Genomic DNA, 26,642 nt, shown 5'->3' with positions numbered 1-26,642 from the left:
CTTCCCCTGGTTTTGGGTCTCTTCTGATTTGGTTTGCATATATTTTTCTGGGGTCTTTGCCACTCTTTTAATATTTTACTCTCTCATTCTTATCTGGATAAAAGATAGGAGGAAAAACTCACCACAAAAAAAGAACAAGAGGCAGTATCAAATGGCTAGGGACCTAATCAATACAGACATTGGTATTATGTCAGAACTAGAATTCAGAATGACAATTATCAAGGTGCTAGTTGGACTCAAAAAAGACATGGAAAATATTAGAGAATCCCTTTCTGGGGAAATAAAAGAACTAAAATCTAACCAAGTGACATTTAAAAAGCTATTAATGAGGTGCAATAAAAAATGGAGGCTCTTACTGCTAGGATAAATGAGGCAGAAGAGAGAATTAGTGATATAGAAGACCAAATGATGGAGAGTAAAGAAGCTGCACAAAAGAGAGACAAGCAACTACTGGACCATGAGGGAAGAATTTGAGAGATAAGTGATACCGTGAGACGAAACAATATTAGAAATGAGATCCCAGAAGACGAAGAAAGAGAGAGAGGGACAGAAGGTATATTGGAGCAAATTATAATAGAGACTTTCCCTAAAATGGCAAAGGGAACAATCATCAAAATCCAGGAGGCACAGAGAATTCCCCTCAAAATCAATAAAAATAGGTCCACACCCCGTCATCTAATACTAAAACTTACAAGTTTTAGTGACAAAGACAAAATCCTGAAAGCAACCAGAGACCAGAGGTCTACAACATACAATGATAGTAATATTAGAGTGAGAGCAGACTTATCCACAGACACCTGGCAGGCCCAAAAGAACGGGCATGATATATTCAGAGCATTAAATGAGAAAAATATGCAGCCAAGAATACTATATCCAGCTAGGCTGTCACTGAAAATAGAAGGAGAGATAAAAAGCTCCCAGAACAAACAAAATTAGAAGAATTTGCAAACACCAAACCAGTCCTACAGGAAATATTGAAAGGGGTCCTCTAAGCAAAGAGAGAGCCTAAAAGAAACAGACCAGAAAGGAACAGAGACAATATACAGTAACAGTCACCTTACAGGCAATAGAATGGCACTAATATCAAATCTTTCAATAGTTACCCTGAATGTAAATGGGCTAAATGTCCCAATCAAAAGACACAGGGTATTAGAATGGATAAAAAACAAGACCATCGATATGCTGTCTACAAGAAACACATTTTAGACCCAAAGACACCTCCAGATTTAAAGTGAGGGGGTGGAAAACAATTAAACATGCCAATGGATATCAAAAGAAAGTTGAGGTGGCGATCCTTATACCAGATAAATAAGATTTTAAGCCAAAGACTATAATAAGAGATGAGGAAGGACACTATATCATATTTGAGGGGTCTAGGAAGAAGATCTAACAATTTTAAATATCTATGCCCCTAACATGGGAGCAGCCAATTATATAAACCAATTAATAACAAAATCAAAGAAACACATAGACAGTAATACAATAATAGTAGGAGACTTTAACACCCCCTCACCAAAATGGACAGATCATCTAAGCAAAAGATTAACAAGGAAATAAAGGTTTTAAATGACACACTGAACCAGATGGACATCACAGATATTTTCGGAACATTCCATCCCAAAGCAACAGAATACACATTCTTCTTGAGTGCACATGGAACATTCTCCAGAATAGATCACATCCTGGGTCACAAATCAGGTCTCAACCAGTACCAAAAGATTGGGATGATTCCCTGCATATTTTCAGACCACAATGCTCTGAAGCTAGAACTCAATCATAAGAGGAAAGTTGGAAAGAACTCAAATACATGAAATACTCAAAAGAACTAAAATACCAGGAAATTAAAGAACTCAGCAATCAGACAACAAAAAGAAATAAAAGACATCTGAATTAGCAAAGAAGTCGTCAAATTCTCTCTTTGCAGATGATATGATTCTTTTGATTTGAGTTCAAAAGAACGCAAATACCAAGAAATTGAAGAAGAATTTTAAAAACTCATGGAAACAAATGAAAATGAAAACACAACTGTTCAAAATCTGTGGGACACAGCAAATGCAGTCCCCAGAGGAAAGTATATAGAGATACAAGCCTTTCTCAAGAAATGAGAAAGGTCTCAAGTACACAACATAACCCTACACCTAAAGGAGCTGGAAAAAGAACAGCAAAGAAAGCCCAAACCCAGCAGGAGAAGAGAAATAATAAAGATCAGAGCAGAAATCAATGAAATAGAAACCAAAGGACAGTAGAACAAATCAACGAAACTAGGAGCTGGTTCTTTGAAAGAATTAATAAGATTGATAAACTCCTGGCCAGACTTATCAAAGAGAAAAGAGAAAGGACCCAAATTAATAAAATCATGAATGAAAGAGAAGACATCACAACCAACACCAAAGAAATACAAACAATTATAAGAACATATTATGAGCAACTATAAGTCAGAAAATGTGACAATCTGGAAGAAATGGATGCATTCCTAGAGATGTATAAACTACCAAAACTGAACCAGGAAGACATAGAATACCTGAACAGACCCATAAACAGTAAGGAGATTGAGGAAGTCATCAAAAAATCTCCCAACAGGGACGCCTGGGTGGCTCAGTTGGTTAAGCAGCTGCCTTCGGCTCAGGTCATGATCCCAGCATCCTGGGATCGAGTCCCACATCGGGCTCCTTGCTCATCAGGGAGCCTGCTTCTCCCTCTGCCTCTGCCTGCCATTCTGTCTGCCTGTGCTTGCTCTCTCTCCCTCTCTCTCTCTGACAAATAAATAAATAAATAAAATCTTTAAAAAAAAAAAATCTCCCAACAAACAAGAGTCCAGGGCCAGACGGCTTCCCAGGGGAATTCTACTAAACATTTAAAGAAGAATTAATTCCTATTCTCCTGAAACTGTTCCAAAAAATAGAAATGGAAGGAAAACTTCCAAACTCATTTTATGAGGCCAGCATTACCTTGACCCCAAAACCAAACAAAGACCCCATCAAAAAGGAGAAGTACAGACCAATATCCCTGATGAACATGGATGTAAAAATTCTTACCAAAATACTAGCCAATAGGATCCAACAGTACATCAAAAAGATTATTCACCATGACCAAGTGGGATTTATATCAGGGCTTGCAAGGATGGTTCAACATCTGCAAATCTATGTGATACAACACATTAATAAAAGAAAGAACAAGAACCATATGATACTCTCAATGGATCCTGAACAAGCATTGGACAAAGTACAGCATCCTTTCTTGATCAAAACTCTTCAGAGTGTATGGATAGAGGGTACATACCTCAATACCATCAAAGCCATCTATGAAAAACCCAGAGTGAATATCATTCTCAATGGGAAAAAAAATGAGAATTTTCCCCTAAGGTGAGCAACACGGCAGGGATGTCCACTATCACCACTGCTATTCAACATCATACTGGAAGTCCTAGCCTCGGCAATCAGACAACAAAAAGAAATAAAAGGCCTCTGAATTGGCAAAGAAGAAGTCAAACTCTCTCTTTGCAGATGATATGATTCTTTATGTGAAAAACCCAAAAGGCTATACTCCAAAACTGCTAGAACTCACACAGGAATTCAGTAAAGTGTCAAGATATAAAATCAGTGCTCAGAAATCAGTTACATTTCTATATACCAACAGCAAGATAGAAGAAAGAGAAATTAAGGAGTCGATCCCATTTACAATTGCACCCAAAACCATAAGATACCTAGGAATAAACCTAACCAAAGAGACAAAGAAACTGTACTCAGAAAACTAGGAAGTACTCACGAAAGAAATTGAGGAAGACACAAAGAAATGGAAAAACGTTCCGTGCTCATGGATTGGAAGAACAAATACTATGAAAATATCTATGCTACCTAAAGCAATCTACACATTTAATACAATCCCTATCAAAATACCACACATTTTTTTTTCAAAGAAATGGGACAAATAATCCCTAAAATTTATATGGAACCAGAAAAGACCCTGAATAGCCAGAGGAATGTTGTAAAAGAAAGCCAAAGTTGGCAACATCACAATTCCAGGCTTCGAGCTCTATTACAAAGCTGTCATCATCAAGACAGCATGGTACTGGCACAAAAACAGACACATAGATCAATGGAACAGAATAGAGAGCCCAGAAATGGACCCTCAACTCTATGGTCAACTCATCTTCGACAAAGCAGGAAAGAATGTCCAATGGAAAAAAGACAGCCTCTTCAACAAATGGTGCTGGGAAAATTGGACAGCCACATGCAGAAAAATGAAACTGGACCCTTTCCTTACACCACACACGAAAATAGACTCAAAATGGATCAAAGACCTCAATGTGAGAAAGGAATCCATCAAAATCCTTGAGGAGAACACAGGCAGCAACCTCTTCGACCTCAGCTGCAGCAACTTCTTCCTAGGAACATCGCCAAAGGCAAGGGAAGCAAGGGCCAAGATGAACTATTGGGATTTCATTAAGATAAAAAGCTTTTGCACAGCAAAGGAAACAGTCAACAAAACCAAAAGACAACTAAAAGAATGGGAGAAGATATTCACAAATGACATATCAGGTAAAGGGCTAGTATCCAAAATCTAGAAAGAACTTATCAAACTCAACACCCAAAGAACAAAGAATCCAATCAAGAAATGGGCAGAGGACATGAACAGATATTTCTGCAAAGAAGACATCCAAACAGCCAACAGACACATGAAAAAGGGCTCGACATCACTGGGCACCAGGGAAATACAAATCAAAACCACAATGAGATACCACCTCATTCCAGTCAGAATGGCTAAAATTAAGAAGTCAGGAAACAACAGATGTTGGTGAGGATGCAGAGAATGGGGAACCCCCCCTATGCTGAATGCAAGCTGGCGCAGCCACTCTGGAAAATAGCATGGAGGTTCCTCAAAAAAAATAAAAATAGGGCTACCCTATGACCCAGCAATGGCACTATTGGGTATTTACCCTAAAGATACAAATGTAGTGATCCGAAGGGGCACGTGCACCCGAATGTTTATAAGCAGCAATGTCCACAATAGCCAAACTATGGAAAAACCTAGATGTGCATCAACAGATGAATGGATAAAGAAGATGTGGTATATATATACAATGGAATTCTATGCAGCCATCCAAAGAAATGAAATCTTTTGCAAAATCATTTGCAATGACGTGGATGGTACTAGAGGGTACTACACTGAGTGAAATAAGTCAATCAGGGAAAGACAATTATCATATTATCTCTCTGATATGAGGAATTTGAGAGGCTGGGCAGGGAGTATGGGAGGTAGAGAAGGAAAAAATGAAACAAGATGGGATCAGGAGGAAGACAAACCATAGCAGACTCTTAATCTCACAGAGCAAACTGAGGGTTGCTGGGGGGTAGGGAGTAGGGATAGGGTGGTTGGGTTATGGACATTGGGGAGGGTATGGGCTATGGTGAGTACCGCAAAATGTGTAAGCCCGATGATTCATAGACCTGTACCCCTGGGGCAAATAATATACTATATGTTAATGAAAACAATTTTAAATATATATATAAAAGTAAAGATGGAAAGAGCTGTCAAAAAAAAAAAAAAAAGAAAAAGAAGGGTTTGGAGAAACAGAAGTAGTGGAAGCTTGGGGAGAAAATGGCCCAAGCCACCGAGGGTTTACTGATGTTGAAGGAAGTTAGCTAGAACTTCACTGGCATAGATACCAGCCCAGTGCTCTTCAGCAGAGCATGCCCCGGGAGGAGGAGGGATGGTATACTGAGGTATGGAAGAAAATGTGGAGCTCTTATTTTGAATTTTGCCAGTCCTCAGAAGCCAATACAGTTGTGCACCTAACACCTCCTGAGCACTAGTGAATTAACTAGGTAAATGCTGGATTCTAAACCCCAGCTAACGGTTAAGGTATGTGTTAGGCTCACCTAGTTCTCAGGTTTTGCTAAGGTGGGAGGGTTCAGTAAGAGTCTGATTATGGGGACCAATGCAACCAAGGAGACTCGAAGCATGTAACGGACCAAAGGGCTCGAGCTAGAAGATTCTGAGGACCACTGAAGAACAAAGAAACGTTGTGCAAAAGGCTGTCTGCAAATACTATTACTTCACTGCCCTTAATCAGGCACGAGAGCATCCCCTACAGTTCCTTCTGATGCAGCGGTCCAAATACATAGGTATTTGGGCCCAGTGAAGCTGAGTGCCAGCTGGAGCAAGTTCAGTAATGACTGTTAGGGGAAGCCCTCAGAGCCTCCCAAGCCCTCTGGTCAGCATTTCTTCTAGTTCCGAAAACAAAGCTCATTAAACTCCCTGTAAACCAAATTCCCTGGCAAACCTGAGTTTGGATCCCTCAGAGGGATCCAAAAGTTTTAAGTTCTGTTCCAAAAAATGTTGGCCCAGGGTAAGTTGCTGAGCTAGACCCAAAATCAGCCTACATATATTTGTCTTTTTTTTTCCATTCATTCTTTTTATTTCTATTTTTGTATCTTTTAAGATACACACTACATAAATTTCTATGTGTGTATATATATATATATATACACACAGAGACATGTCTATGCATGTGTGTCTGTAGTATATAAATGTATAAACATACATATATATGCATAGATCTCTGTATCAAGCACTTTGTATTATGCTATTATTACTGTAGTATACTCACGTAATTAAAAGATAAATGGTAGTATACTTGGAGGACACATACATAAAATGTTTTTACTCATAGGTGCACGTGACCAAAAAGCTTCATGGATGCCACTTCTACGAACTGTAGGGATATAAATTCGATAAAGTTTCTAAGTAAGGTGAGTTCTGTTTGACTGTCCCAAGCACCAAAATGAATGAGAGCTCCAGAAGGATGGGGGTCGGTGGAAAATAAAATGCTAATGATACAATCATAAATGGCCCTGACTGGGAAGAAAAGGGCAGTCACTGTCACACCTGTGTGGCTGCACACATTCTCCCAGGAGGCCAGGGGTTATAAAGACTGTTTGACAGCAGGGAAGGGGGCTCTCCTCTCCAAAGGCAGGACAAACATGTAGCACCTTACTGAAAAGAGCGTCAAAGCGCTGACATTCAGGAAGTGCAGAGGTTCATAGAAAATACCAAGGAAGAGAAAAAGTTTAAAGCAAATACTCTGATGGGATACAATGAGAAAAAGAAAGAGAATAAGGCAGGAGAAAATGGAGCTAAGATTTTCTGTGGATCTACTGTGTATTGATGACTATACTATGTTTTCTCTAATACCTGCCAAGCCTGATGACACAATTACTATAAATTGCAGCTAGAGAAATTAACTTTTTCTTTTTCCCAACTCAGTTATCCCAAGGTACTTCTTTTTTTTTTAATTTTATTTTTTATAAACATATATTTTTATCCCCAGGGGTACAGGTCTGTGAATCGCCAGGTTTACACACTTCACAGCACTCACCATAGCACATACCCTCCCCAATGTCCATAACCCCACCCCCTCTCCCAACCCCCCTCCCCCCATCAACCCTCAGTTTGTTTTGTGAGATTAAGAGTCACTTATGGTTTGTCTCCCTCCCAATCCCATCTTGTTTCATTTACTCTTCTCCTACCCCCTTAACCCCCCATGTTGCATCTCCTCTCCCTCCTATCAGGGAGATCATATGATAGTTGGAGAAATTCATTAACTTGCTCAAGATCACTCAAGCACCAACTATGGGAAGAGGAGACTGGACAAAACCAGGAGACACCCAAAGCTGGCCTCTCTCACTACACCTGGGTGCTGGTCTAATATGAAGAACTTCCTTCCTCCCACCCCCTCCCTTTATTCCTGCTGCAAAGCATTGCGGGTCCATAGTATCTTAGCATCTTCTTTCAGCTGTGCAGATGAAATTCTTACTAAGAGAAGGATCATCAGCTATGACTTCTTCATTCAAGTGGTCATTCCAGATCACTGCTGAACCTCTGAAGTGTATGAAGTCAGGAGGGATACGCCATAGAGTGAGACTCGGGCTTTCTTTTTGGAATGCTCACATAAAGGCAAGTACTAGCAATATAATCGGTATTTTAGGAAAGGGATGGAGGGCTGGAGGAGCTGGGAGTCACGACACAGGTGTGGGAGGTGAATGGTTTGCTTCTTTCTTCCCGACTAGGGGAACGGAGGAGAGGACAGTAGGAAAATATGACTGATGAGGATGAAACCCACGATATGTTAGAAAAAGTAATGAAACAATAAGATGGTTTAAATTCACTCACCTAATTATACCCTGTGGTATGTTAACACATAAATATTTGAAAGCAAAAATTTATCAAGCAGAAAAGGCAAGTCCAAATTCCAGGCTGATGTGGGCTACTGTTCCTGAGCCTTTTATTTTTTTTCCCCCTGTAGAACTGGTCATTACATAGATGGCTTATGAAGATTCAGGAAGAAAGTGGTAACTTTCAGGGTAAACATGGTAAAAATCAGTGTTCTCCCATTTTTCTCCTGAAAGCCATCCCCAAACAAGCAGAATAGAAAGACACTGAAGACCACAGACCTCATTTTCTGTCCAACCGCGAGAAAGATCTAATCTACCAACTCTAGCATATGCATGACGGATACAAAAGCACTTGAGATTGGTCGTGGGTCATAGGGGAAATAGTACAGAAGTGCAAAGAGAAGCAAGAGAGCCCCGGGCAGCTGTCCGCAGGGAGTGCTCCCCAAAACATGGGCCCTGAAGACAAGGAGCGTTTTCTGAACTGCACAAGTTTTATTCCTTGTTTGTAGCATCTTGTGCAGGAACTAGGGCAGGCAAGGCTCCCAGGCAGAGATGCATCTAGAACTGTGACACAGCAGACCCACCTGGAGACGCACTGGGCAGCTGTGTTTGCAGGAAGCAGGATGTCTCTGCGCCAGGACTGAACAGGACAGAGTGTGAGGTGAGAAAAACAGACCGTGTGAACACTGCCATGACTCTCCTGCCACAGGAATGCCTCTCTTGTAAACTACTTTCTGGAAACGTCCCAGGAACTAGATTCATTTCCAGAGGGGGGGAACTTAAAATCTCAGACAATTTAAAAATCACTCTTATAGGAGTGAGGAGTTGAAGATGTTAGCCAAAAGGCAGGAAGGCTGGGAGGATTTTGGAAGAACTCTCCAAATAGTTAAACAGCCACCTCTGGGAGGTTGGAACAGACCTCAGAAGTGGAAGTAAGATAAATGAGTACAATGAATAGAAAGTGGTAGATAGGATCGACAGCGAGAGTCATTTTGTAATCATCAGAGATGTCTAAAGTACATGACATTGATAGCCAAAGACCATATGAAAAGTTACTTAACCTTGGTAGTAGTTAAAGAAATTGAAACCAAGTAACCAGATGCAACGTTTAAAAAGTGATTTTTGGGTCTGGAAAAACTACAGAGACCAGTAATGGGCAGTGCAGGGAAAGAGGTGCGGACATGCACAAGGCTGTCCGCTGCAGTGTGAGTGGGAGTTGGCGCAGCCACTGAGAAAAGCAGTATTTATCAGTGCGCAACATACACATAACCTCTGATCTAGCATTTCCACTTCTAGGGATCTCACGTAGAAATGTTCTTGCCACTGTACAATCTTCCTGTTCAAGGGTATTTAGTGTAGAGTTTTTTGCAAATGGCCAAAAACCCCCACAAAAAACAGCAACTTAAAAAAAGACATGTTCTGGGGCGCCTGGGTGGCTCAGTGGGTTAAGCCTCTGCCTTCGGCTCAGGTCATGATCTCAGGGTCCTGGGATCGAGCCCTACATCGGGCTCTCTGCTCAGCAGGGAGCCTGCTTCCTCCTCTCTCTCTCTCTGCCTCTCTGCCTACTTGTGACCTCTCTCTCTGTCGAATAAATATATAAAAATTAAAAAAAAAAAGACATGTTCTATGTCCATCTCTGATACATCTAGTAAAATGACAAAACCACCTGTCTGCACAGATCCAGGACTCACTGCTAAGTAAAAATGTGAGTTGGAGACTATTAGTTTACTCTTCTTGTAAAACAACAATAAAAACCCCACGAAAATTTTTGGTTAGTACATGCACAGAAAATCGCCTGAAAGGCTATGGAGCACAGGGTCACATCTGAGGCCTGGGGTGAGGGGTGGCAGTGTGTGTGGGCTCTGGTTTTGAATGTACATGTGAATGCATTAGGTTTTTGTAATGGAAGAAATCAAGACTTCAGAAACGGAAGGGTTGGTACGTGAAGTGGTGAGCTCTCTGTCACAGGAGTATTCAAGCACAAGCCCAAGAAAGCAGGAGAGGGAGGGAGGGAAGGAAGTGGAGCGAGATGACCTGTGAGTACCCTTAAGATCCAGAGAGTCCTTGAACCACTCTGCTATATCCTTTCTCCTCTGATTCACCCGGGAGAAGCTCCAGCCAGGTGAGAGAAAACAGAGCATTTAAAAAATGAGATAAATCAAACTAATCACTTCCAAGGCCTCAGGAAACCCATTATCAGAGGGAAGCCGCCAGTCCTGGCTGACACAGGCTGCGCCGTCCCTGCCGTGCTTGTCCCCTGGGTACAGATCGATGTTGCTGCGCTAAATTTGGGGGTGTGTGGCTAGCTGCAAGGAAGGCCAGGAAGCTGACATGGGATTTAAAGCACTTGATAATTCCAGCCTTTGGTAAGCACTCCCATGAGCAGACGGATGCCCTTCCTTCCTCTGCAGTCAGCTGGAGAACACTGCCCTTGAGTTAGCCCAAGCTCCCCATCCCTGCCGCCCTGAGCCCCGAAGCTGAGAGCACCTGGCAAAGGCAGCCAGGCTTTGGTAAACCATGCCGCGCACACTTCTAGGTGCTGGAAAGGCTCCCACCTCCTGCACCCCCTTCCCCATCAGTGAGCAGCACGCAGAGGTGGTCTCCCGTCGGGATGCTCCTGCTTACCGTCTGTTGGCTACAAAAAGCACTTTCCCCGAGAGGGTCTCTCCTTCTTTGGCAAAGAGAGGAGTGTGAAGAAGGCACCGCACCTGATACCAATGGGTCAGAGGCTCAGTTGGGGCTGTTGACAGCCAAACAGTTACCCTGTGGGGCAAGAAAAGAGTGAAGAGACATTTACAACCCAGGCTCAAATTTAATGGGCTGCCCTGGGGACTTGGGTTGAGAGTTGGTCTTCCAAGGTTTTAGACTCATGGGATCCTTTGAAGATAAGGATAGCTCAGTTTAGGTCATTACCATGAGCCAGGCACTGGACCAAGAGCTTTGTGTGTATTATCACTCTAAGTCTTTACAACAGCTCAATGAGGTTAGCCCAGAGAAGTTAAAGGACTTTCCCAATGCCACACAGAGGACAGCTGGAGAGCCAGGTTCAAAGCCGTGCACTTGGCCACTCTATCAATCTCTACTTCTGCATCAAGGTTCACTAGAAGCCCAACAAGTAACAGAGTTCAACTGGGAAATGATTTGTTTGAAAAGCATCTGTCAGGGTGAGCAGTCTGGAGCTGGTCTCCTAACTGTCTCATGCCAACCTGTTCAGAGAACCTGATGAGGCTTCTGGAAGCCAGAAAAGCTCCTGGGCAGATGGTCTTTACACTCCTTCCAGCTCAGACTTCCTGCATGTGTATGTGTGTGAAAGTGTTTAAATGGACATTCTTCCTTTTATGTGAAGAGGTGAGAACATCTGACTGGGCCTCCAACACCAAGGTCACCTGTCCTGGTCTCAGGTTGTGTCTCTGGCTTGGACGGAGGAAAGGTCCATTTTGACTTGAAGATTTTGGAGGGATATCTGATAAAATTTAGCTGCTAAGTAACATAAACCACTTCTAGATCAAAATATACTCAGAGAATATTAGAGTAGAATGCAAATTTTTGAAAGCTTTTTAGGATAAAGCGTTTAACTTCAAAGAAGTTCTCCCCTTGGAGCAGGCCACGTCTAGCTTATCTCCCTTGCTCCCGCAGGAACAAATTCACTGGGGGAAAGTCAGAGACATAAATGCGTGGATTCCCTTGGACAAATATGCTTCTGTGCTGCAGGAATGACTCATACATCCTTTTCTTTCTGATTGTCAGCCCAGATGAGGCTGCTAGGGATCCCCTCCCCCTGAGCCCCCCAATCTCCCTGAGCTTTATCACAGACCCACGAGCCCTTCTCTCTTTGCAGATGAAATGGTGAGCCTGCATGCTTTTACACGGAGTAGAGGAGAGTGTGCTGCGGGTTTGCCGTTTGCCTGGTCATGTGACCCAGAGCAACTGTCTTCACTCATCAGAGAACACGAGAAAGCCTGGCAAGGGAGCAGGGGGAGTCCGGAGGAGAGCATAGATTTGGGGGGTCCCGGGGATAGTGCAGCCCCAACGAGAAATGCCAGACACTGAGAATCAACTTGGAGGTGGTCTGTCTCCTCTCTTCCCTTAGGGTTTCGGATCTTTTCAGGAGCGGGAAGGAGTACACGATGGAGATGTCACCTGCCGAGGCTGTTAGTGTTAGCCGTCCATGCCTGCCTGGTCACTAAGGAAGGGTTCTAGCCTATGGAGCTGACGGTGCGAACCAGAGAGGGGAAGGCCTGAGTCTGGCTGCACCTGGACACAGGCTGTTCTGGAACCAGGATGGTGAGAGAGAAAGCCAAGGCGGGTGCCTGGGGTCCTTCCCACCACTTATTCTGGGAAAGACCAAGAGGGATGATAAAGCCCGGACCCTCTGTCCTTCCTTCAAATCCCAATCCGATTGTCCTCGGAGGTTTCCCAGGATTTTAGCCAGGGCCGAAAGGACACTGAGGAAAACGGTCTCATTTCGACTTGGCCCTAAAATCTGAAAGTTCTGTTTGCATCAGTGCTTTGAAACTCTTGAAACTAGAGAAATGAGTGTTATGGTGGTTGAAATTCACTTTAGAACACCTTGGAGTCACAATCACACATGGTGGGGAACGGCACGGGGCCCAAGCAGGCGTGGAAGGGGGTGATACCTACAGAGATCCCACAAAGGCCACGTCGAACCAGAACGCCAGGCCATGGATGAGGCCAGACTGTGTCAGCTGAAACACAAAGGGGATTTCTACTCTGCAAGGAAAGAAAAGAGAGAGAGAGTGCGGAAACACTTGGAATTATTTTGTCGCTGTTGACAGGCATACGAGATACATTTGAGCGATCAACCAGAACATTCCCAGGCTCTTTTCTTTCTCTCTTAAGCACTCCAGCTTGGGAAGCAGGGTTCTCTCCGTGCGTGATTACGCATTTGACAATGTGGCTCCTCCTTCTTCTTCTTTTTTTTAATATTATGGTCGTCACCATACAGTACATCACTAATTTTTTGATGTAGTGACAGTGTGGTTTCTTGACAAAATTTGGCAAGAATTCCATCACCACGCTGGGCAACCCAGGACTCCCCGGGGGGAAGGCGACATCCAGAGTGGCGTGTGAGCCCCGGAGAGGAGGACGAGGCCCAGGTGACACCCGTCCTTCCAGACGTCAGAGCGCCAAGCGAGGCAGCTCCCTTGTGCTGCTACTCAGATGGGAAAGGCCGGCCGGCTGCTAAAAAAATGAAGCAGATCACAGGGGGCCGCATCCAGCTATAAAGGCCACTGTCACAGTTCATTTATTTTTCAGGGAGGTCACTGAACCTCGCACAGGGCCACAGCAAACGTCACGCAGACATGGCTGTGGTTTCTACCACATGCGGGATGAGGGGGAATAGAAGGAAGAGTGGAAAAGATAACACAAAGGGTAGATGCTAACTTGGAAAGTCACTTAAATCCTCTCTCAGTTTTGTCCCCTGTCAATGGGTGACAAAACCTCCCACCTCCCTTGCGAGGTTCTCATGCGTGTCGGGCAGGGGACAACATAGGAGAGCGCTCTGGGGACTCCACAGAGTTTCACAATTACAAGATGGTCTTATTCATCCCTTGCTGAGGGAGACTTGGGTTAGTGAGTGCTCTAAGGATTTTCGAAGGAGGTCATACCTTCTTTGCACGTATGGTGCCTGCGAAGCCCTAACTTCTTCCACCCTGCGGCCGTCGGAGCGCTTCTAGAGTTTTCCATTGTGCTGATCCCACTGAATTGTTTGGTATTGCACTGCCATCATTTCCTCCTTTTGGGGGGAGGGCATTCCCCTAAGTAGACTGAGCTCTTCAAGTGCAGACTTTTGGAAGTTACTTTCCGAGCCCGTGTAAGCACCGGCACTGTACCTGGTCCCTGGCGAGGTCTCAGTAAGCATCTGTCGAAACCACACACGCAAATGGAGAACGGAAAGCCGACACAGACCTCAAACTTCCCTGGACTCAGGAGGTGGCCCCGAGCAGCACCTAAAGCCAACGGAAGCCAATTTTGTCTGGGCCCATGGGAGTCACCAGAGTTGCTCCCAAACGCCAGTCCTCGAGCGGAGCGCACAGGAGGAAGACACTGACCCACTGAGCCGGGCTCAGGCACAGCACGTGACGGCCTTCGACCAAGTCAGCGTGAACAGAAGCGAGCTGAGTTGTTTCTGGGCAGAAGCTCTTACTGCCAGGACATACGTGGCCACGAATCTTTCTTTTTGACTAAGTGAGGAGCGACGCTCTGGATGGAGGCTGGTGGGCGAGGGTGGGTGACGCCACACAGAGCCACAGCTGTGCCCCGTGCACGGACAGCATTGGGGAGGACGACTCCTGCGGTCTAAGCCACGGATGTGGTTTCCGAGGACAGCAGCGGGTTCTAGCCTGCCCCGACTAGGACAGCCCCTGCGCCCGTTGTGATCTGCAGACAGATGGTGGTCTAAGCTGCCCAGTGGCACCTGCTAAAGTCTGGCCCTTACTTCCTCAGAAGCCCGGGCAAAATGACAGCCTGGCTGGGTCTTTAGCTACATACCCAGGAAAAAAAAAAATACTGGCACACCGGTCTTCTCAAGGAAAAAAGGCAAAATACTAGTGAAAGGTCATGCCTGGCGGGTTCCTATCACGATCTGCAGAATGGGTTCTCATTTCAGAGTCTCTTCCGATGGAGGGAAGGAGACAAACATGAACATTTACTGAGTGCTGTCTTTGAAAATGAGCTCGTGCCTGCGAAACACCTAGCACTGCACTCAGGTAGGCAAGCACTCAGCAAGCTGTAGCTCTGCTTCTTGAATGTTCCTGGCCCAGGTGAGGACTTCAGCAGCCAGGACTCTGGAGCCTTTGGAACAGTCTCACATCCTCCATCATTCTGTGACCTTGCACAACCTACTGTTCCACTCTGCCTTGCACCTGTCCTCCGTAAGACGGAGGTCACCACGGTACTGTACGCAGAGTACTGTTGGGAGGACACAGTGAGTCGGTATGTGTAAAGGGCTCAGAACGCCAACTGACTGCAGAAGCACAAGCTATTGCTATTCACGTTACACACACAACTCTTAAACCAATCCTACGGAAGAAGCTTCACCATCCTTGTTTGGCGGTAAAATGCGACTAGCACCGCTGCAGCGTTCCGGGTGAGACTCCCACCTCAGGTCTCTCCCCTGCGTGAGTGGCAAAACCCTACGCTACAGTTTGGGGATGAGCGAGGTGGAGAGTGTAAAAGCCAAGAGCCACACTGCTATTTACGAACCTGTGGAGATCTGCCTCTTCGGCGTCCATGAAGTTGACTGTGTATTTGACTGTCCGAGCCATCAAAATCCTGATGTCGAATGTGTCCTGGCAGGGTGGGGGATGGGGGAGAAGCAGCAGAAAAGTTACCTTTCTATCAGGACAAACGGAACCCCAGCAAAACTGTGGGCTGGCTTTCCTCCCAAAATTTCAAGTCAACATGGGTTAGGATTTGGAAGGCATGAGCTTAATGAGAATAAGGTCCATAATGACGACTAGTGTTTATTCCGGGCTTACTATGCAAGCGTGGCGTACTTCATGCTTTTCCTAATGCTAACGTTGTGTCATCCAGTCCTCCAATGCTTCTGAAGCAGGTGTTTGGTGTGTTTTCAACCATCCAGACTTTATCCCTTCACCATATTCTAAGAAGTTCCATAAAAACTCAGCCCTCCTTCAGCTCCCTGTATGGCCGGTGACCCTAGCTTGGCCAATCAGTGCGTGACTTTTCCCCTGAAGATGGTTTCACAGGCAGGAACCCAACCCGAGGGAGGACACTCAGGCTCTAGCTAAACTAATTCGGGGGCTTTGGCCCGAGTTATTAGAGAAAAGCTGGCTCTCCTGTGGGACTTAAGTGCTGTACAAATCTGAGGCAGGAGTTCCTGAAGCCATCTTGCTACCAGGAGGGGAGACCCTGTCTGGGAAGGGAGATAAATTAGAAGCAACGGAGATAAATTTTCAGGATAGAGAAATCAGATTCGGGTGACACTGCCCGAACCCCAGCAGTGGGTCACAAGTTCCAGGCTCTGCAGGTTTGAGGGCCAGTATTAAGCCAGTTTTGGGTAATGCCAAATTATTACTGTCCAAGGTCACACAGTTAGAGGGGACCACGATGGAAACCCCGATCTGTTTGACAGCAATGCTCCTGTTCTAAGTTATTTATTTTACAAAGCTGCCTCTTCTATTAGGCCTCGGGCCACCAGAATCAATGGGAAGATATGAATTATTGAACGAGTGTGAGGGCTCAGTGTGGACATGGGGTGAGTCAGGGCGGTGGGGGAATCAGAAGTGACTTGTTGAGAGGCAGTCAGAAAATCTCCTTGCTTGTGACAGCATCATTCTCTGAGAACTTTCTTAATTGACTGGAAGATGAGAGCTGGAAGACTTGAGAACATAGTGTTCCGAGGAGCTCTTTCTTTTTTTCGGTGACGGGAGCAAGTGAGCGATGGAGTCCAGAAAAACACGTGGGGGAGAGCCCGCCATGAGAGCCACTTACGACTATCGGCTGCCTGAAATACTCATCCACTGCAGCCCCCCGGAGGCTGGACAGGTTGACCCCATAGAAGCAGTGCTGGTACCTGAAAGAGGGAGCACAGAGAATCACATGCACCTTGGCCCTGGCCAGAGCCCCCAGCCCTTACATCTGGGACGTGCTGGGAGGCTGCCTCAGAGGTCCTCAAACGTGGCCGCGAGCACATGTGCAAGCCAGTGAAGGGAAACTGGTCTAGAACGAGTGGCAGAGGAGGAAATGCTCTCTGGCGACTCTGCGGACTTGTACTTGACCTGCGGTGGGGTCGGGGTGGGGGGTAGCTGAGGTGCAGGACAACACCCATGGAAAGCTTACAGAGGCTGTCTGTGGGTACGAAATCCTTTGGGTTCCCACCTTCCCACCCTTGACTTCATGCCCCAAGGTGGCTGCTTGTTCCGGGACATGCTGTCTGCATTCTGAAATACAATTCCCCGACCCTCTCATTATCCAGCCCTGAGCTCGACTTTCCATCTCTAAAGTCCCTCCACGTTCCTGCCATTTCAGTAAATAGATTTCTCTTTTCAGTTCTCCTAGCCATAGGCCTGCGACTTCCCGATGGCATTGGTTGTGGCAGCTGAGAGCCACGGTCCTGTGTGACCTGGAGCCTGCTCATCACAGTCCGTGGCACATGGGTCTTCTCACACCTAGGGTCAGTGACATTCGGACCACAGAACCCTTAACAGTCTAACCCTCACTTCCTGCCTGCTGGGGGCCAGATGCGAAGCCGATACGGCCACACCACTGGCCATGTCTTACCTTCATGTCCCTCATGTTCCCGCTCAGACCGTGTGGGGGCCACAGCACTGCTCTGTGTCTGCGCGACTAGTGGCTCCACTCAAGAGGAGAGAGCTCGGGCGAGGACTAAGACAAGCTTTACTCGGGCTCTGCCAGTGGTCGACTCTGGGCCCCGCACAAGGCACCTGAACCCTGTGCCTGGTTCCCAGTGTCTGAAATGGGAACAATCAGGCGCTCCCTCTGCAGGGCTAGACAGGGGTTAAGGGAGTTAATACAAGGACCTGTGAGTCAGTCATGGCATTTTGTTAGCACCGTCTAAGTTGGCTGTGATCCTCGGAATGTCGCTTTCTCGGGTCAGCACTGGGCACCAGGGCAGTGGTTCCAGTCTTGACTGTGCTGTGGGAGGACTGGGTGGGGGGTGGACTTTTAAAAATTCGAATTCCCTGGGGCGCGTGGGTGGCTCAGTGGGTTAAACCCTCTGTCTTCAGCTCAGGCCGTGATCCCAGGGTCCTGGGATAGTGCCCGAATTGGGCTCTCTGCTCAGCAGGGAGCCTGCTTCTCCCTCTCTCTCTTTGCCTGCCTCTCTGCCTACTTGTAATCTCTGTCTAATAAATAAATAAAATCTTAAGAAAAAATTCGAATTCCCAGGCCCAATTCCAGAGAGGAGCCTTGGAGAACTTATCACTAGCAAGTCTTTATCCTGAGCCGGAAAAGCAGCTTCCCCTATGTGTGTCCCTATGTGTGTGCGTGTGTATGCGCGCGTGTGCACGCGTGTGTTGTCGAGCCTATGAATCAGGTGGGATTCACTTCCTCCTTCCCCATCCTCTCCCAGTCCCGTGACTGCCAACCGGCAGGGAAGAGAGGAAAACCACCACCACTCAAAGAATAAACATACAAAATTTAAATTTGTGGTGCAGCTCAATTTGGATGGAAAGACCACCCAAAGCCAGGTTCTAAATCCAAAATCAGAGGAGGCAGGGAGGCCTGATACCGTTCAGTCGACGGCTAGTTCTCAGCCTGCGAGTGAAAAGCAAGCCCACTAGGCGACCCGCAGACCCCGCAGGGCGCGTGCTTCTCTCACCGCCGAGCCTCTGCCTGCTCTCCCTTCTGCCCAGAAGGACCCTTTCCCTCTCGCCCCGTTAATTCCTACCCCATCTCTGAGACTCAGCTCAAACAGTCCCATTCACAAGCTTTAAAACATGTACTACAGTAAAATATTTAAGTTTAACCCACTTAAAAGTGAAAGTATTTTCTAGGGGCACGGATGGGGGGGCTCAGTTGGCAAAGCTCTGATCAGCTGAGGTCATGTCCTAGGGTCCTGGGATCGAGTCCCAAGTTGGGCTCCCTGCTCCATGGAGCATCTGCTTCTCCCTCTCCTTCTGCCTCTGCCTCTCCCCACTATTACATACTCCGTCTCTCAAAATAAATAACATCTTTTCCAAAAAGTGGAAGTGTCTTCTTACTCATCTGTGTATATTTAGTACAGGGCTGGTGTGTTGTGAGGGCTAAATGTCACCCCTCCAGCTGTCATCGACCTCTCTTTATGAAGGAACTGAGGACTTGGTGTCCTTCACAGGCCTATGAGTGGGTCGAGGCCAATGAGGATAATGGAGAAATGGAAAATCATGACCCTAAGTTTCTTTAGTTCCATTACTTTTTTTTTTAAGATTTTATTTCTGAGAGAGAGAGAGAGAGAGAGAGAGTGTGTGTGTGTTTGTGCATGGTTGTAGGGGGGAGTGGCAGGGGGAAAAGCAGACGACGGGATGAGCAGGGAGCCCGATGCAGGGCGGGATCTCAGGTTGGACCTCAGCAGGTGCTTAACACTTAACTGACTGAGCCACCCAGGTGCCCCTCATTCCTTGTTTCTTAATCTCCTCCCACCAAGGGCCCCAGCCAGCCTGGCCCACAGGTGAAGCTGTCATTTTATGAATACACATACTGAGAACCAGGCTCCTATATGCCTAGAGAATATTTGGAAACAGATCCCTGAAAGTTGAAAGTACGTTTTCAGTATTTAGAAGGAGAATCAAGGTGTTTGGAGAAATAAGTCATCGTCACAATAGTTTTTAATAGAGGGAAGGAGGAGGGGGAAGGGAAGAGTGGCTGAGGGGAATAGAAAGGGGAGGGAAGGGACAGAGGCAGAGACAGAGAATTCCCCAGAAAGCCTGGAAAGAGTCATCCCTGTCCATCCTTCAGAATCCCCTGGGAAGCTTTTGAAACGCATCCGTCCAATTGTGGTTCATATGATACAGATGTGTAACCCTCCTGCTCGTTGCCAAAAGCTGACCCGGTGATTCTCATGTGCACCCAAGGCTGAACACGACAGTCACCCGTCCTACAATCCTCGCCAGCTAGCGAAAGACAGTCCCCAAGGGCTGACACAGCCCAGTACCTGGCAGTGCCCAAGGCTGCAAACTGCTCTCCAGGCCTTGGATACAACTGCAGGGACCAAATCTGTGCCCTTTTCCTTATGTGCTTGGTGCCCGTGAAAACCCAGCAGCCGTGATCAGTCACACGGGCACCGTGCCCAGGGCAGGCAGAGCTGTGGGCCAAGAGCCCCCTGCCTGGGTTTTCAGAACTTTCTGGCTGGGCCATCTTTCCAGTTCTTAGAAATCTCAAATCTCCTTCTGAAATGCATCACAAAATGTAGGGACTGCATCTCTGTGGGTCTCCTTACCACCCACCATCACTGGGTGGCGAATCAGGAAACGAATCTGTCGACTTGGAAGCTGTGGATGATTTCCATTGTTTTCTTCTTACATGGGTTTTATTTTCCAGGTTAACTTATGGCCTCTTAATGAGTCCATAAGGTGGAGACTATGTGTGGTTTTTGGTCTTGACTTCACATTTCCAGCTGTCCCCCCCTTCCCCTCCCTGTCGACCATAATCTATGTGACATCTGGAAAGTTCCGCAAATATAGCCCAGAAGGAAAGTAATTGTACTATTAGCTATGCCTGAACACAACCAGAGTGCAGAGAAAGAGGCAAACCCTTTACTGTGACACTAACTTCTCCAAGTTCTACACAGAGTTCAGCTTGGAGAAGCATCCAACGGAAGCTCCTTCTGTGGCCTCCTTTGTCCTTGGCTCTTCTCCAGCTCATCCTGACCTTCTGTCCTTCTTCCTCCTTCACACAGCTCTCCCCACCAGCCTCCTGGATCTGCCTTAGAAGAATGGTGGTACAGCCCTTGTTCTCTTAGAGATGTTAGCCTTGGCCTTCAGCCTTCACAGACGGGAGCTTCTGCAACACAAGCCCTTTCTTTGCTAATATGAACGTGTGATCTCATAGAACAACTCACAAGTCTTACTTTAATAAAAATCTTTGCATCCTCATTCTATCCTAACCAAAACCCCACTTCTCTCCACTAAGAAGCTTTAAAAAAAAAAAAAAGAGAAGAAAGGGAAAACAAGAAGGAAGGAAGGAATGAGGGAAGGAAGGATGAAAGAAATGGCAGGGAGGGGGAGAAGATAAGGAGAAGGAAAAACTCCATTCTAATGTTTGACAAGCAAGTGTTTTTGTGCCTTAATGTCCTACACTTTACCAGAATTGACAACCCAGGGTGTGCCCACCCGAAGAGAGGCACAGAAGCCATGAGAACTAGAAAACAGATACAGGGATCCAGGAATGTCACTTAAGACACATGTGGTACTGAGGATGCAGCCTAAAGGGGGCTGGAATGGCCTGGTGGGGAGCCTCATAGGAGAAGGATGCATGTCTAGGAACAAATGGTATCTTTTTAATTTCTTACACATGCCTTATAAATACCAGGACTTGAGGCTTGGTTGCAACAATTTTCTCCATCAGCAGAATGCAGACATACCTCTGTGTAGATGCTCAGCTCATCATGTCTCTGGTTTTCTGGGTTTAAACTCGAGCAAAGTAATATGGCATATATTTTATATGTGATATATTTCTATACTTTTTGTATTAAAAATTTTGTTTTACTATGAAAAAAGAGGGGGAAAGAAGCACACAGTCCTTAAAAGAAATGAAGCTTCAGATGGTGCATCTTTCGTAAGAAGTAAGGGAAAGGGCACCTGGATGGCTCTGTGGGTTAAAGCCTCTGCCTTCGGCTCAGGTCATGATCCCAGGATCCTGGGATTGAGCCCCGCTTTGGGCTCTCTGCTCAGCAGGGAGCCTGCTCCCTCCTCTCTCTGTCTCTGCCTGCCTCTCTGCCTACTTGTCTGTCAAATAAATAAATAAAATCTTTAAAAAAAAAAGAAGTAAGGGAAAGCCTATGATTCTATAAAGGAACCTGTGACACATCCCTGGGCGTTCCCGTGTAAATCTAGACATTATTTGTGTAACAACCGGACCTGTGGCAAGACGATGAGGAAAATATCTGTTGTTTGTTGCTCTTCTTCTGGTAACAGCACTAGATTCTCTTCTGGGGGGCACTTCTCCCCCACTCTCAGTCCTTGCAGCTTGGGTAGTCTTATCTCTAGAGATTCTCATGTGGCTCAGTCCAAGTCAATCAGAGCATCTTAAGACCATGGCAGTGAACTCAGGGTTTGGCATCTGACCCAGTGAGAGTCAACTGTAAGAGTTTTGCTCAAACAGCTGCAAAGAACTGGCTCTAGAGCTATGAATTCATACGTCTGGATTTGCAGCATATGGGCTCAGGAGCAGAAATTATGGAAGAGCTGTGAGTCTGACAGAGGTTACTAAAAAGATGAATATAGAAACCGAAGCTTATTCTTTGAACAAAAGCCAGTTTGTAAACACTGGACAGATGCAGTTAAAAACAGTTTTTGTTGAGACTTGGCATGAAGGATAAGCACTTGGTTTGCAATAGACACTCCCAAGCTTGCACAGCTCCCCTTTCTGTTTTTAGCTATAGTCCTGAATCCTTTCCATGAACTTAAAAGTAGATTCTCCCTTAGTGCAAAGTGGAGAACTACTAAAATGATCCTATTCCCACCACAGATTTTAGTTTCTTCTAAGCCTGTAACTTGCCTGCTTGAACTCCAGTGAATGGATGGAAAGAGGAATTCACCTCATTTAAAGATCAGACACCTTCACAAAGGCACCTTTGCCCATTGGAAGAGTGAGTATCAGACTCATCCAAGAGCATACTGGAGTCGTCTTCTCCATTCAAACCTCCCTGTTAATTTCCTGAGCCCAGTGTGCAACCTTGGCATTGCACTTGAACTCCTTCTAACTGGGACACTTGTACTATATCTGTAACACTGAAATAGGGACCACATGGTTAAAGAAAAAAAAAAATAAAGGTCTGGATGTGTACAAGCCCAGGGATGGAATGGTATGGAAGAACTAGGAGTCTGACGTAGGTTACAAAGAAGATGAATATAGAAATTGTTTCTTCTATGAACAAAAGCTAGATGGGTTCAAGAGCCTCAGATATAAAATGAGAGGCAGAGAGAATGTCAAGAATAAACACTAGTGGCTGAAATGAGATGCTCTTGCGAGCCACCACGAAGATACAAATGAAACAAGGACAAGGCACAGGAAAATCCAAATGTGACTGCACTGGTCATGGTAGTTTTCTTTCAAAAGTTCCTTCTCTCTGATAGTCTGTGCCATATACTTGGGTTCCCACGGAAATTCGGTCACATCACGTTGCAAACTGAAATGTTCCTATTTGGTCCACATGGTGTTTCTGTGTACCAGTGATTATCAGGGCCAAATATATTTTTGGGAAAGACCAGAAGGCCTGAAACTCTAGCTATGCCAAAAGAACCTTTAGTAGAAATTTCAGTTTGGGGGTGGAATTGGCCTGGGAACAAGCCATCCATTACCTTCACAGTAGATTTAGCAGTTTGTCCACTCAGTTGGAAGGATTTCCTTAAAAATAATGTGTTTCTCAGCACAGCATGGTCAGTAAGGCACCCTGTAGACTCGAGAGTGGAAAAGGTGCAGGAAGGGAGCTCGCGTTGCCCACGGCAGAATTCTCGCATTCATCTACCTCATCCTTTGCAAGCGCGGACTTCCGATTTCCACAAATAACAAATGACTCCAGGACATCCACCAGGGGCATCCCTCATATCACTCAATTGGCACGAAGGTTGTCAAGCATGATGGATGCCTACCATCCACTCACAATTCTTTATAAAGCATCTTTTGGTCCCTTAAGTGGTACATCATGTTTTAAGGGCCACCTCAGATCCTCTCAGTCTTACCTCTCTCTGGAATCCACAGTCATATGTTCTGACCTGCTATGCCACAGTGTGGGCTCATGTGACCCCTCATGGCCATAACCCAACAGTGCCTCACCTCAGGCCTGTGCCGTGTGTCTTCCCACTTCTGCCCCAGAGCATTCTTGTTGACTTGTGGTGGGGAGCATGGATACCATGAGACACAGTTGGTGTCCACACAGGCACAACCCCGAAGTGCAGGCTCCTTAGTGCTGAGGGGTGAAAAACTGACCATTGGGGAGAAAACAGCTGGTAGGTAAACCTCCCCAATCCTCTGTATACACTATCTTGTAGTTCATTCAACCTCTTGAGATGGTCCTGAGGGATCAAGTAATTTCTTGGTGTTTGATAACATGTGGTGGTGAGCTCGGTAATGCACTTTCACATTAGCCCTCCCTCCTTCCCTGACTCACTCTTATTTCCTCTCCTTCTTGTTTTGCTGGGATTACATTTCTCAGTGAAGTGGCAGCTTATAAACTGTGTCTTACACCTAGTTTCTTGGGGAGCCCAAGCTAAGCTCAAGAGAGTAAAACAACAGCAATAGTAGAACTGCAGAGGTGCAACCTTGACAGATGGGGCCCTGACCAGAAGAGCAGGGCCCTGACCAGAAGAGCAGGGCCCTGAGACCTGGGGTCTAGACAGTTGAGTGAACATGGTGGAGAATCCTGAAGACATCTTCCCAACTCCTCTGAAGACTTCTAGCCAACAGAAGCAGAATTCTCCATCTCGTGTGAGCAGAAGAGCTGCCCAAAGACTGCATAAAACCACCTCTCGTAAAGCCTGTTTCTTTCAAGATAGTTTTGTTCTTCTCAAGATCAGCCTCGCTATTGCCCACTGCTTTCAGGCTACTAGTCTCCATGGCCATCAGGCTGATAACTCAAGCACAGCCCGAGCAGGAAGTACAGTGCCTATTCTGGGTGAGGACAACTTCTATACCTGAGAAACTGCACAAGGTGGAGAGTATTCTCTGCTAAGAACCAGGGAAATATGCACAGGAAGGCATGTTATGGGTGTTAGGCTGAGAAGGGTAGAATGTAAGTCAGGATAGGACACAATTTACCAACATAGGCACTCACAGGATTCAGGGTTCTAGCAAAATATGAGACTTAACAGTCCTCTAAGATGTCACTTTGTAGCTTGGTCATCATGATGGCCTGTAGTCAATGAAGTGGAGATTTCAAGACTTCTGCAGTATGGTAGTAAGGAAGGAGTCAGAAGGCTCTACCATTTAAGACATAAGAACATCTCCCCTGACTATGTTCTCAGGACAGGCCCAGGAAACCCTCCATTCCTAAAGGTGATAGGGGGTGAACCAGTAGGAGAGCAGTGCCATCTTTGGGAATTGAGGGTGGCCGTCCTCAGTAGGTCAAAGACAATACTGCTGCCACCATCACACCGTGTTCCCAATGAGCACAGCTGGGATGGAATTTCAGATGCCAGAATCAAGAGAGCAATAATTAACTGTCAGAGTCAAGAATGACATAATTACAGTGTTGGGAAGCAAGGCTGGAGTGATGGTTAGGGCACCTTGACCTGCGGTGGTTGTTAATAGATCTTAGTGTCCTTTGAGAAGTCAAAGAGATGTATAGTTAATGAGGATGGTGTTCAAATGATATCACAACAACAACAAATTTGCTGGCTGGTAGGCAGATGATGTCAGGGGTCACAGCGAAAAGTTCGGTCCTTCATCCGACATTCAGGTCTGATTTCCAGACACAGTTTACGGATCTAGAGCTCACTGGTCGATGAGGTGGAGGCCTAGCTTCTGAGAAGTCACGCTGCAGTACCACCACAAGCACGTGCGGTTCACGTTCTCCAATTTCTCTCCAGAGGATCTGAGACATGTCGCTAGGAAGGCTGAGCCGATATCGATGCAAGGAGATTCAAGGCCTCTGGTTAATAAAGGCTTATGGAGGACAGCTAGTAAATAAACTTCCAGGCCAAGTCCATCACACAGGTATCTGATGGGTTCCGATCCACCCTGAGGTTATTTTCTGAGTTCCCAAATACACAACCGGGATACACTCAGCCTCTGGCAGAACCCTCACCTGGGCCTGTGAAGAAAGGGCTATCATGGCAGCAACGAACAAGCAGAAGCCCCATCTCTGAAGGCCTCCATCCCCAGGTAGGGAATATTAGGATCTTTAGTTTAGGAACAGGGAAATCATGTCCCAGAGAGACTGAATTACCTGGGCTAAGGCTTTACAGTTAGTAATGGACAGAACCAAGGATTCAGCACAGTTCAGTGTGGCTCTGGAGTCCGAAGTATCCAGCTTTTAACTACTCCCTATTTTGCCTACGATTTTGTGTCGCAGAGCTGTAAAAAAGGTAATACGGCAAGCTAGCTCCATCTCAAACTTCTTGAGAATATTTGCTTGCTCCTCTTAATCGATCCTATGTATATGTTTCTCTTATACAAGAATCAATTTGAAGTTGTATTTAAAGGAGTTGGCTTAAAACCCTGGAGCCAAATAGTTTCAATAATGGCAGGAGTACTTGCCACTTAAGGAAGTTTTACAGGAGGGAATGATGATTCTTCATGACTGAGCCTTATTCTCTGGAGGCATTTTTCAGAATCATAATTAATCAGGGGCAAGAAATATTAATAAAATAAGGAAATTATTAATTTTGTAGGTGACTGGTATTAACATCGAATGTGGTATTCTTGTCTACTGAGAAAGCCTCATAACTGGTTATTGAGAAGGAAAAAAATTCTGGGCTCACCACATACTTAAATGACAATGAATTTTAGAGTTAAACATAAAATTTTTTAAGTGTTAAATGGAAAAAATGAAAACATGAAAGAAGTAGAAGTTAATGCTAGCCTTAGAAACTATGAAAATCTTTGTTGATCCAGCAACACAGAAATATTTTTAATTTTTTTGTGGTGAAAACTATCACAAAGATGACTACAGGGCAAACTGAAAATTCTGAAGAAAATATACCAAAGTCTTAACATCCTTCATATGTAAAGAATTCTTATGTTAATGCATTCATCTTTCAGTTAACAAAAGCCCATTGAACAACTCCTATTAGCTAGGTTAGATGATGCAGACACAGTGCAAAA

The 26,642-nt window shown here is 45.6% G+C and overlaps 1 protein-coding gene across 2 annotated transcripts in view; it reads right to left on the bottom strand.

Moving 5' to 3' along the window:
* The window catches only part of LOC125084066 (histone-arginine methyltransferase CARM1-like), a 278,327-nt gene that overhangs the window by 9,727 nt on the left and 241,958 nt on the right, over nucleotides 1-26,642 (bottom strand). For both annotated transcript variants that reach the window (XM_047701178.1, XM_047701179.1), the window contains exons 8-11: nucleotides 16,653-16,734; nucleotides 15,402-15,487; nucleotides 12,816-12,905; nucleotides 10,800-10,937 (exon numbers count right to left, since the gene is read on the bottom strand). In XM_047701178.1, the coding sequence (XP_047557134.1) occupies nucleotides 10,800-10,937; nucleotides 12,816-12,905; nucleotides 15,402-15,487; nucleotides 16,653-16,734 (396 nt within the window). The remainder of the gene's footprint in view (nucleotides 1-10,799; nucleotides 10,938-12,815; nucleotides 12,906-15,401; nucleotides 15,488-16,652; nucleotides 16,735-26,642) is intronic.

The sequence above is a fragment of the Lutra lutra genome, chromosome 13 (assembly GCF_902655055.1).
Source record: "Lutra lutra chromosome 13, mLutLut1.2, whole genome shotgun sequence".
NCBI lineage: Eukaryota > Metazoa > Chordata > Mammalia > Carnivora > Mustelidae > Lutra > Lutra lutra.
Note: the sequence above shows the minus strand (reverse complement) of the source record. Positions and strands in the feature narration are given on the sequence as shown.